Source organism: Lepidochelys olivacea, assembly GCF_965140295.1.
Source record: "Lepidochelys olivacea isolate rLepOli2 genome assembly, chromosome: 3".
Taxonomy (NCBI): Eukaryota; Metazoa; Chordata; order Testudines; family Cheloniidae; genus Lepidochelys; species Lepidochelys olivacea.
Window position 1 is genome coordinate 10,687,511 of NC_140413.1, and position 12,476 is coordinate 10,699,986.

At 49.1% G+C, this 12,476-nt stretch overlaps 1 protein-coding gene across 1 annotated transcript; it reads left to right on the forward strand.

Moving 5' to 3' along the window:
- The first annotated feature begins 377 nt into the window (after positions 1 to 377).
- NEIL2 (nei like DNA glycosylase 2) lies at positions 378 to 10,885 on the forward strand. Its single transcript, XM_084625031.1, has 5 exons — positions 378 to 462; positions 2,062 to 2,263; positions 8,426 to 8,772; positions 9,538 to 9,734; positions 10,239 to 10,885. Exons 2-5 carry the CDS (start codon positions 2,078 to 2,080, stop codon positions 10,553 to 10,555), a joined length of 1,047 nt encoding a protein of 348 aa, XP_084481157.1. The 5' UTR covers positions 378 to 462; positions 2,062 to 2,077; the 3' UTR covers positions 10,556 to 10,885.
- The last annotated feature ends 1,591 nt before the right edge of the window (positions 10,886 to 12,476 follow it).

A 12,476-nucleotide genomic window follows, 5' to 3' on the forward strand; every position in this document is an offset into this window, starting at 1 on the left:
AACATCATCACCCTGATCATGATCATAATAATTCTGAAGTGCAAATATCAGGTTTAATTTTTAAATAAACATGTACGTTTCTAGCCCTCACAATTGCACAGAAAAACTTGAAAACAAGAACCTGAGAGGCTCAGAAACCAGAAGACAAAGACCCCAACACTTTTTTCTACCTCTCACGATGTTTCAGCTAATTCCATGATTTTCTGGAGCATCAGGATCTGACTCCCCTCTGCCCCCCTGAAATATGCAGACCAAAAGCAGGGCCCAATTAGTAACTCTGGGCTCGATTGCTCTGGAGAGCTGTAATTAGGTATTTGACTGAGTGGGTCTGAGAAATGATTTACACTTGGGTGCAAAGCTCCCAGAGGGTGGGGTGTGTGAAACTGGCAGGAGGGAGAGATCAGACAGTGGCAGTCCTGGGGTGGGGTCAGGCGTGGGACAGAGCGGAGGCTGGGATTAGAGGTGAGTATCAGTGATGGATTTTCTCACTGGGGACCTGAGGCTCTTCTTGCCTTCACTGCGTGCGACATCACCAAATTGAAGACCATTAAAAAGAAAGAACCTTGGTTTTTAAGACCCCAGGCTGCTTGGCCAGTAATAGATGCAGCCCTGCTGTCAGCTGAGGAAGGCCCAAATGCGGGGTGTGGTTTGTGTGACAAAGACCCAACGGGAGGGACATGCTTGAAACTCCCAGCGTTGTGGGATTTCTTCCTACAGGGATAATAATGCTCTCACCTCAGTGCTGGGGGGCTCTATGTCTGGTGTGAATTGTTCTCAGCAGTGAAAATGAGGAGTACTAGATTTTTGGGGAATGTAGGGAGTTTTGGGGGTGAGATGAGTGCTGCCCCTTGAAACCAGGTCTGTGGGAGGGATGAACGCAATGGTTGAGAATGATATAAAGCAAACAAACCTGTTTTCTGATCTCTCCTCTCATGCGTTGTCTGGCTGTGGTTATAGTATTCCAGGGGTTCTCAAACTGGTGGTCAGAACCCCTCAGGGGGTTGCAAGGTTATTACATGGGGGGTTGCGAGCTGTCCGCCTCCACCCCAAACCCTGCTTTGCCTCCAGCATTTATCGTTGTGTTAAATATATAAAAAGAGTTTTTAATTTAGAAGGGGGGGGGGGTCGCACGCAGAGGCGTGCTATGTGAAAGGGGTCACCAGCACGAAAGTTTGAGAACCATTGCATTAGTTTGTTCAGAATCACGTGGCACTAACTTTATTTTATAATTTAATCTGGAGGGAGGCCGCATGTCCTCATGCTTAGAGCAGGGAACGGGTGGGTCAAGACTCCTGGGTCCTATTTCTCATTCTGCCAACTCTCACTGATGTCCCAGGATCAAGCCCTCACTGACTCCTTTTAAGTGACAGAAGCAGGGACTATTCACACTGTGCAGTTCTGCAAACAAGGCCGTGGTTTTGCTTCCTTGCTGTCACTGTTCAGATGGGCTGCACAATCCACCCCTCTGACTTATGGACTATCTCATGCCAATGAATTTTAAGGGAGAAATAGAGGATAGTTTTGGAGGGTGGAGCGGATGGCTCTAGGGGGCTGGGAATGATGTATAGGGCACTTCGCTTCTAGTTTCCCGGCTTGAGCTTGCTGACTGGAAGCTGTTACCATCTGCTGGCTGTTTGATGGTCTCAGCACAGTTCCCCCATCACAAAGTATTAAACGGGGGGCATGCCCAATGGCATCCCAAGGTGAGGGAACAGGGAGGCAGGGACATTATAGCAGGGGAACCAGGACTGTATTTTTTTTATAATGACCGTGCGGAGTTGAGGATCAAAGCCTCCTCCATTGAATCTAATGGGAGAGCATAAGCTTAAACCAGAGTATTGCTGCTTGTCGCCTTGAGAAACACAGGCCAGGCTCAGCCCACTGCAGACTTTCCTGTTGCAGCTGGAGTTTGAGTGGGGAAAGGGAAATGATCTGAGTGTTTCTGTAACCCTTCCCATATGGGCGAGGCGCATGATCACAGAAAATGAGAGGACCAGGGACAATGGCCTGTTTATGTGCAACCGCATTTCCCTAAGCAATCACTGAGTTTATGCATCTCAGCTCTAGGGTGCCCTGCATGAGACCCCCAGCGTGTGCACCTGCAGCTCCCATTGACCAGCCAGAGATGCCAGAAGGCCCGTCTGTGAAGAGGTTCCAGTTGCTGACTGCTCCTTTTGTGGGGCAGGTAGTGGCCAAGGTGGGAGGAAGCAGCAGGCAGAGAAACCTGAAGGATCTGAAAGCAATGAGGCTCCAGGACTCTCAGGTGAGCTATGCTAAACGGCAGCCTTGTCTGGACATGTCAGTCCTGCCTCACAAACCTCCCTTTCCTTGCCCTTACTGCACGGCTGGTGCTGCAAAGGTGCAGGGTGTTGGCATATGAGCAACATCAGGGTAGCCTCTCATGCTCAGTGTGGAACATGTCCCTAGTTTGCAGCTCTAAACAGGTGCTGTATAGACAGGCTTAGGCACAACCCACATGGCTACAGGACTAATGTGAAGACACCTTCAGCTGTGAACAGTGGCCACTCTATATCGAGAAGGTTGAGCTCAGGGTCAGAATTACAGAAAGGGAGGGACATGGGGGAGCCAGGGTTCGCACAGGGAAAATACCCAGAATGCTTTGCTTTTTTACTGTTCATAACCCAGAATAAATTAACTTCCTAGATGAATTTAAGTCAACAGGGCTTCACTGTCAAGGGCCAAAGCATCATTGAATGCCATGCAGAGGCCCACCAAATAATCACAGACTCATAGACTTTAAGGCCAGAAGGGACCATCATGGTCATCTAGTCTGACCTTCTGCACATCACAGAACCTCACTCACGCACTCCTATAACAGACCCCTAACCTGAGTTACTGAAGTTCTCAAATCTTGATTTAAAGATGTTAAGTTATGGAAAATCCACCATTTACACTAGTTTAAACCTGCAAGTAACCCTTGCCCCATGCTGCAGAGGAAGGCAACCCCCTCCCCTTCTGTTTGCCAATCTGACTCAGGGGAAAATTCCTTTCATGAGTCCAAATATGGTGATCAGTTGGACCCTGAGCATTTTGGCAAGACCCAAACACCTGGGAAAGAATTCTCTGTTATAACTCAGAGCCCTCCCCATCTAGTGTCCCATCACTGGCTGTTGGGGATATTTGCTACGAGCAGTCACTGATCGGCTACATGCTGTGGCAGGCAACCTCATCGACTGATGTGTGTTGTGACAACCTGACCCGTGATGGGCACACTCTGAAGTTGTTGGCTCTGTTATACTGTCTCCGTTCTCTCTCCTACCCTCGGTTGCTGAGATGGAAAGTGTCACTCTTTCCTTCTACCTCCCTCTTTGCTGAAAGGGAAAGGGGAGCAGGGGGAATTCTAGTGGTTCACCAGTTGTTTTTTTTTCCCTCCCTTGTACCTTCCCCAAGCCCCAGAGGTGAGGGGTGGAAATGCAACTCCCCCCAGTGAGTGTGCTCAGCTCTGCCTGGTATGTATCCATCAGTAGGCAATTACTCTTGTGATCTGTGCTCCACCCAAACCTGAGGCCAAGCGAGCTGACCTGGACCAGGCCTGCAAGAGCTACATTCAGAGTACGTCTGCATTGCCATAAAACCACCGCCACCCGCCGCAGTGAGACCGGGTTGACCGACGCGGGCTCGCACGTTTGGGCTAAAAGTAGCAGTGTAGATCATGCTGCTCAGACTGCAGCCCAGGCTCTGAAACCTGGCGAAGGGGGTGGGTTTTAGAACCCAGGCTCAGCCCAAGCAGGAACGACTACACTGCTATTGTTAGCCCCATAGCACGAGCCCTGCGAGACCGACTCAGTTGACATGGGCTCCGGCACGGTGCTGCAGGTTTTCCTTTTTGTTGGCAGTGTAAACGTACCCATAGATGACTGTACTTGACAAGCAGCTTGAAAGCTACAAGCTGAGCACTGGTGCATTAAACAGGGATGAGATTTCAGTGCAATATTTAACTCTGGCCACTGTGTTCCTCTCAGGGCCAGGCCATGGGCAGCTGGGTGAGCCCTGGTCAGTTGGCAAGTTGCAATCAGGAGACAAGTAGTAGGGTCAGGAGCGAGCCGGGTCAGAATGCCAAGAAGTCAGGGTTGGGCACTCAGCTGTAGACGGCGCGTAGATACTCTAGCAGGGTCAGAGTCCAGCCAGGTCAGGATACCAGGAAGTCGGGGTCAGGCACCAGGTTACAGACTGCGGTCAAATAGCAAAGTCAAAGACAAACCAGGGTCAGAAGGCAGACTCCTGGGTCTTTTGCAGGCAAGTTGGTAGGCAGTGTTATTGTCCAGGCAGCTCGTCATGCTAACTTCCGGGTTTAAATACTGGTATTGGCCAATCAGTGGGCTGTGAGGGGCCACCACTCGGGCTTTGCTGGGTGATACTTCCTGTCAAGCCTAGCTTCACAGTGTTCTCCAGTGGGAGCCCAGCCTGTGGCAACGTTGACACATCAGAGGTCTAGAACCACCCCCATGGCCCCAGGTTCTATCTGGACAGGTTCTTACAGTCCCAGATCTTCCATGGAAGACCCTGAAGCAGGATTAGAAACCAGGCATTCTGGGCAAAATCACTGAAGTCTGCTGCCCATTCCGGCAATCTTCCTGGAACGCTAACAGATATGTACAGGTGCATGAGTCTTCATTGGCTTGGCTGGACATTCCTTCCATCAGCTGCGGGTGGCTCCTCTCCTCAGCTCAGACTAGCAGAACTGACCCAATCTAGCAATTGCTGCAGCCAGTTCAGTGTTAATGAAGTCCCTGAACAACCCCCCACCACCTTTGTATCCTCTTACAAACGATTAAGGAACACACAAACCTTCAGAGATTTCCCTGCTTACATTTATACGCTACTCTAAGTTCAGGACTTGACCTAAAGAAATTGTCACACATTTAAATTCATGCTGCCAGGAATGTAGACCAAAGCCCACAATGAATATTCACATTACTTCCAGCAGGGCTTGGGGATAGGGGATAGGGATTCTATCCCATCCTGGCCAGGTCCCTTAGTAACCAAAAGTAACTTTCACTTGGCAGCTGTTTGATGGTTTAAGCCCGTGAGATTAGTTTGGCCTCAGCCCATTTTGCAGTAAATAAGGATAAGGGGAACAGAGAGGAGACCTTTCCTCACAGCCGAGTGGAAGAGGGGAACTGCTGGAGAACCATTAGGTCATCAGAGTCTATGTCATCCATTGTTATGTCAACACAACTTCACAACTCACAGATGCCGACTTTCAGCTTTCCCCAGTGGTGCTCCACCCGCACTCCGCCCCAAACCCCTGCCCCACCCCTTTCCCAAGGCACCCCGCTCGCTCTGCCCCCTCCCCTGAGCACACCCTGCCCTTGCTCCGCCTCTTCCCGGACCCGCTCCTCCTCCTCCTCCCCCCAGCGCCTCCCGCCAGTCATTGAACAGCTGATTCGTGGCGGTAGGGAGGAGCTGAGGGGGAGGAGCTGATTGGCGGGGCCCACTGAACAGCTGATCAGCGGGTGGCTAATGGGTGCTGAGCACCCTCTATTTTTTTCCCATGGCTGCTCCAGTCCTGGAGGCAACGTCACTGCTTCCATTGTGTCTGCATTAGGCTTCCTAGGGTAGCTGTTCCAAGCTGAGGGACCTCTTCAGCTTTTAAAAGAGCTACCTGTCATGTTCTTCTTGCACACAGCAGGCTGCAGGTCTGCTTTTAGTAGGTCAGGCTTCTGTGTCAGATCTAGACTGACTACAGAGCTTACTTCTCAGAGAGATACACACCAGAGGTGCTCACTATAAAAGATCCTTTAATGCTTTCCCAGGTATGGCTCGGGTTAGCATAAACACAAATTGAATCTATTTCCCCATGTTAAGTATCCTCACACCTTCTTGTCAACTGTCTGAAATGGGCCATCTTGATTATCACTACAAAAGTTTTTTTTTCTCCTGCTGATAATAGCTCATCTTAATTAATTAGCCTCTTAGAGTTGGTATGGGTACTTCCACCTTTTCATGTTCTCCGTATGTGTATATATCTTCTTACTATATGTTCCATTATATGCATCCGATGAAGTGGGCTGTAGCCCACGAAAGCTTATGCTCAAATAAATTTTTGAGTCTCTAAGGTGCCACAAGTACTCCTGTTCATAAATAAGGTATGTTACATACACCACCACCTAGTGACAGGTTTCAGAGTAACAGCCGTGTTAGTCTGTATTCGCAAAAAGAAAAGGAGGACTTGTGGCACCTTAGAGACTAACCAATTTATTTGAGCATAAGCTTTCGTGAGCTACAGCTCACTTCATCGGATGCATACTGTGGAAAGTGTAGAAGATCTTAGAACAATGCTTCCTCAGCTCTCGTCCCCTAATGCCCCTACTCTACTTGTGCTATATTGATGACATCTTCATCATCTGGACCCATGGAAAAGAAGCCCTTGAGGAATTCCGCCATGATTTCAACAATTTCCATCCCACCATCAACCTCAGCCTGGTCCAGTCCACACAAGAGATCCACTTCCTGGACACTACAGTGCTAATAAACGATGGTCACATAAACACCACCCTATACCAGAAACCTACTGACCGCTATTCCTACCTACATGCCTCCAGCTTTCACCCTGACCACACCACACGATCCATCATCTATAGCCAAGCTCTGCGATACAACCGCATTTGCTCCAACCCCTCAGACAGAGACAAACACCTACAAGATCTCTATCAAGCATTCTTACAACTACAATACCCACCTGCGGAAGTGAAGAAACAGATTGATGGAGCCAGAAGAGTTCCCAGAAGTCACCTACTACAGGACAGGCCTAACAAAGAAAATAACAGAACGCCACTAGCCGTCACCTTCAGCCCCCAACTAAAACTAAAACCCCTCCAACGCATTATTAAGGATCTACAACTTATGCTGAAGGATGACCCAACACTCTCACAAATCCTGGGAGACAGGCCAGTCCTTGCCTACAGACAGCCCCCCAACCTGAAGCAAATACTCACCAGCAACCACATACCACATAACAGAACCACTAACCCAGGAACCTATCCTTGCAACAAAGCCCGTTGCCAACTGTGCCCACATATCTATTCAGGGGACACCATCACAGGGCCTAATAATATCAGCCACACTATCAGAGGCTCGTTCACCTGCACATCCACCAATGTGATATATGCCATCATGTGCCAGCAATGCCCCTCTGCCATGTACATTGGTCAAACTGGACAGTCTCTACGTAAAAGAATAAATGGACACAAATCAGATCTCAAGAATTATAACATTCATAAACCAGTCGGAGAACACTTCAATCTCTCTGGTCACGCGATTACAGACATGAAAGTTGCAATTCTTCAACAAAAAAACTTCAAATCCAGACTCCAGCGAGAAACTGTTGAATTGGAATTCATTTGCAAATTGGATACAATTAACTTAGGCTTGAATAGAGACTGGGAGTGGCTAAGTCATTATGCAAGGTAACCTATTTCCCCTTGTTTTTTCCTAACCTCCCCTCCACCCCCGATGTTCTTGTTAAACCCTGGATTTGTGCTGTAAATGGCCCACCTTGATTATCATTTGATAGCTGCTTTCAACTTTGATAGCTGCTTTCAACTACCTGAAAGGGGGTTCCAAAGAGGATGGCTCTAGACTGTTCTCAATGGTAGCAGATGACAGAACAAGGAGTAATGGTCTCAAGTTGCAGTGGGGGAGGTTTAGATTGGATATTAGGAAAAACTTTTTCACTAAGAGGGTGGTGAAACACTGGAATGCGTTACCTAGGGAGGTGGTAGAATCTCCTTCCTTAGAGGTTTTTAAGGTCAGGCTTGACAAAGCCCTGGCTGGGATGATTTAACTGGGAATTGGTCCTGCTTCGAGCAGGGGGTTGGACTAGACCTTCTGGGGTCCCTTCCAACCCTGATATTCTATGATTCTATGATTCTATGATCATACATATTGTAAGGAGAGTGATCACTTTAGATAAGCTATTGCCAGCAGGAGAGTGGGGTGGGGGGAGGTATTTTTTCATGCTTTGTGTGTATAAAAGATCTTCTACACTTTCCACAGTATGCATCGATGAAGTGAGCTGTAGCTCATGAAAGCTTATGGTCAAATAAATTGGTTAGTCTCTAAGGTGCCACAAGTCCTCCTTTTCTTTTCACCACCTAGTGGCTGATCCGTATAATACAGTTTGGTATTCATTACACTACGTGACGGGTATGCACTGATGCTCATCATGGCCGTATTGACACTTTAGTTAGACTGGCAAAGAGAACAATACTTCATGGGATGTGGGTCCCTGCTCTAATGCAGCTAGCTCATATCTCCCAGAGAGTCCTCCAGTTCCCTCATGTTAACTGCACGCCCTTCACTTTGAACCTCGCCTTTAGGCGCTGAGGGTTACTTCCCTTAAATTGTTCATTGTTTGCAAATGAATAAGTCCTCAAATGCTTCCCTTGACTTTTATTTTTAGGCTTCTGGAAAGAATTTATTCCTGGCATTTGGTGCCTCTCTGGAAGCATGGACCGTGGGTGGAAGCCCATCTCCAACCATCCGAGGAAAGGCTGACAACGGGGCATGCTCCCTTTCCCTTGCTCAGGAAGGACAGGAGGAGGATGTCTCTCAGCTAAGCCCCAAAGAACACAGTATGCAGAGGAAGCAGGAAACTGAACGCTCAGTGCCTGATGCCTCAGATGCAGCAGGGGACACTTGGAAATGGCTGCGCTTCCATTTTGGCTTGTTTGGCAGCATCCGGGCTAATGAGTTCTCGAGAGCTAATAAGGCAAACAAAAGAGGGGACTGGAAGGATCCTGTGCCCAGGTATTGACTGAATCCTTTGTCATGGCAAACGCCATTCTCTTTCTTCTCCCCTTGCCCGCCTCCCACCCCCAATGCCCAGTTTCTAAAGAGGCAAAAGAGGCTTCGTTATTGCTTGCTTGTTTAATGTCTCAAAATGACAGTCCTGGGCATTGCATGTGTTGGTTCCTGCAGAATGTTCCCATGAAACTGGCAGGTTTCTCAAGCTAAGAAACAATAAGACAAGCTATACTTAAATATAAATAGGGATGTAATCTCCCTGGTAACCAACATCAGAAGATCTGCCCCAGGAAATGCTGACTAAATCCACATGACTGCAAATCAGGAAAGACAAGGCTCCTTTTCCCAGTCAACCCACCCCCGGTTCTCCTCCTCTGCAACATTCTAGGTATTTTTCTGGTCACTACAGTATATTGTCCCATCTCGCTCTGAATGCAGTGTTGTGTCTGGAGTTGTAGATATGGGAAAACACAGCAGTGCTTACAAGGGGGTTCAATCCTGCCAAGTGCTGAATGCCCTCAACTCCCATTGACTTCAGAGGCTGGGGTACAAAGGCTGAGCAATTGACCCTGCTAGCAAATATGTAGTGCTTTCCCCTTCTCTTCCACCATATCTCCACCCGATTCCTACTGTTTTCCTTGATCCCCTTCCTCCCATCTCTACACGCCCATTCGGCTAGATTGGAACATGATTGTTCTTGTAATGTTTCTGGATTGACACTGCAAAGCCAGGATTTTCTCGCTCTGATTTCCATCCTGTTTATTGTAGGTTGGTTCTGCACTTCAACAGCGGTGGCTTCCTCGTCTTTTACAACTGCCAGATCCACTGGTGCACCTCTCCTGCTGTGGAACCTGCTTCTGACATCCTGTCTCCCGAGTTCCACCGGGGGCAGGCCTTGGCAGCCCTTCGCCAGCCAATGCCCATCTGCTACACCCTTCTGGACCAGAGATATTTCTCCGGTCTGGGTATGTTCCACCAGAGAGGGGAATACCCTCCAGGAATAGTGATATTTTGGCCCAGTTAGAGATGGGTCTCAGATTTATTAGCTGCAAACCCCGCATGTTAAATGTTAGCTTTAGACATGGCTTCTTATTCTTGATATTTTCTGATATCTCCGCTCTTTATGAAAACAAACCTGTTAGGACTTAATTTTCATGAGTGCCAACTTTAATGGGAGCTGTAATTGCTCAGCGCCTCTGGAAATCAGGCTCTTAAATTTCATAATCCTCCAGAGAGGTAGATGAGTATTAGTATTATCCTCTGTACAGACAGAGAATCAGAGGCAAAGCGAGGTTCCCTGACTTCCCCAAAGCCACAGGGGGAGCTGGTATCATAGGCACAAAGAGAGGACAACAGCTTCTTCCTCCTAGACAAGCACTCAGACCACTAAACTGTACCTTCTATTCATGTGATCGGTTCTCACTGTTGCACCTGTGTTTACGAACTTCTCTTCTTGCCCCATGTTCCAGGGAACATCATTAAGAATGAGATCTTGTATTTGGCAAGGATCCACCCATTATCGCAAGGCTCACTCTTGACTCTCTCAGATCTTGAATCCTTGCTGGATCATGCTGTTCAGTTCAGCACAGACTGGTTGCATAAGAAGCTGGCTGGAAAAGGATTACACTACCAGATCTACCTGAAAGAAAAATGTCCTCTTGGGCATGAGGTGATGCAGGGAACTTTTGGGCCCCAAGATGGGTTTAAGAGGCTTAGCTGGTGGTGTGCTCAGTGCCAGCCTCGAGTACCTCCTGAAGGGAATGACCCCAAATCGCTTAAACACTGAGTGAACAAATATGCCAGCCTTAATGCGGATTATGAACACACTCTCCTGTTTTGCAGCACATTGCCTTCTGGTCTTTTTGTGACATGCCGTCTGTTGTACTGAGCAGAAATCACTTATCCCGAAAGGCAAAATGTGGAGAGAAAATAGAGCTTTGTTAAAAAGAGAGGGGATGTTTTTGTGACGCTCCCAAGTCCATATTGCGTTATGAAGAGAAATGAAGCAAACGGTAGTAGGTGTAAATCTCCCCCAGAAGTTAGGAGTTGTAGCCACTGAAATATTTGGCACCTTCAGATTTGCTGATGTAAAAAGTTTAATATGTTCAATTTTTCTTCTGCCAGTGAAGCTGTATAAATAACGTCAGGGTGATTGTCTTGTTTGTTTGACTGTTTTACAAACCTCCGGCCAAACCAATTGGCTGGGAAGATTAAGTCAGGGGCGGGCAAACTTTTTGGCCCGAGGACCGCATTGGGTTTCGCAAATTGTATGGGGGGCCGGTTAGGGGAGGCTGTGCCTCCCCAAACAGCCAGGCATGACCTGGCCCCTGCTTCTCACCCCGATGCCCCCACCCCAGGACTCCTGTCCCATCCAACCCCTCCAGAACCTCCACCCCTGACTGCCCCCCGCCACCCCATCCAACCCCTTCTCTCATTCCTGACTGCCCCCCCAGGACCCCTGCCCCATCCAAACCCCCCTTCTCCCTGTCCCCTGACTGCCCCTGGAACCTCTGCCCTGACTGCCTCCCCCCATCCTCTGACCGCCCCAAACCCTATTCACACCCCTGCCTCCTGACCACCACCCCTGAATTCCCCTGCCCTCTATCCAAGACCCCCCTACACTCCCTGCCCCCTTACCGCACAGCCTGGAGCACTGGTGGCTGGCGGCGTTAGAGCCGAGCCGCCCAGCTGGAGCCAGCCACGCACCGCACACCACAGAGCACCAGGTCAGGCCGGACCCTGCAGCTGCGCTGCCCCCAGGAGCTCGCAGCCCCGCCGCCCAGAGCATGGTGCTGGCAGCGCAGTGAGTTGAGGCTGCGGGGGAGGGGCCGGGGGCGAGCCTCCTGGGCCAGGAGCTCAGGGGCCAGGCAGGAGGGTGCCGCGGGCCGGATGTGGCCCATGGGCCGTAGTTTGCCCACCTCTGGAGTAAGTAATGGGAAGGGGAACTTTTCTCCCCTAAGCCAGGGATTCACATGCAGCCGGCTTGATGGTGCTTAAGCATTCTTATTGACCCTAACAGCTTGGCATCCGGTGTGAAATAAGGTGCTCTTGGTTCAGTTCCATGTGGACACGTGTTCACATCCCAAAACCACTGGCAGTTTTATTGGCACTCTCAGCCGAGAGCCCACGGATAGAAGTGGTCCTTCCAGCACAGGGCAGAGAGGGGAAAGCTTTTACTACAACTGCCTGTGCCAACTTCTGATACAGGGCTGTGGAGCTCTCGCAATTCAATGAGAAACACTTTCCTTCCAACACCAGCCTGTGCTTTTGGGAGAAAGAAATCACGATCTTGATCAGCTTTAAGATGTTACAATCCCCTCATTTGCATCGCGGCTTAGATCTGACCTACGTATGTGCTCACCAGGTGCTGACGCTGCTGCGTCAATTATTTTTAAGAGGCTGTGTCCATTCCCGAAGACTTTGACTCGGTTTATAAGAAATAATCCCGATTTCCTAACAGGTAGGTAAGACACTCCCTAAACTTGCAAACTGCATCACCTGCTAGCCTGCCTCAGGCAAAAGTTTGAATGAACAGAAGAGGCTACATTCCACCCTGGTGTAACTTGACTTCAATGGGGTAACACCAGGGCTGATCTTGGCCCATGGTCTTTACACTTTGCAACTAGACATTAATAAACTTGGCCTGGGTCAGACTAATAGGGTGGAGAGAGTGTCAGAGTAGTCAAAGGACTCCACTGGGAACAGGC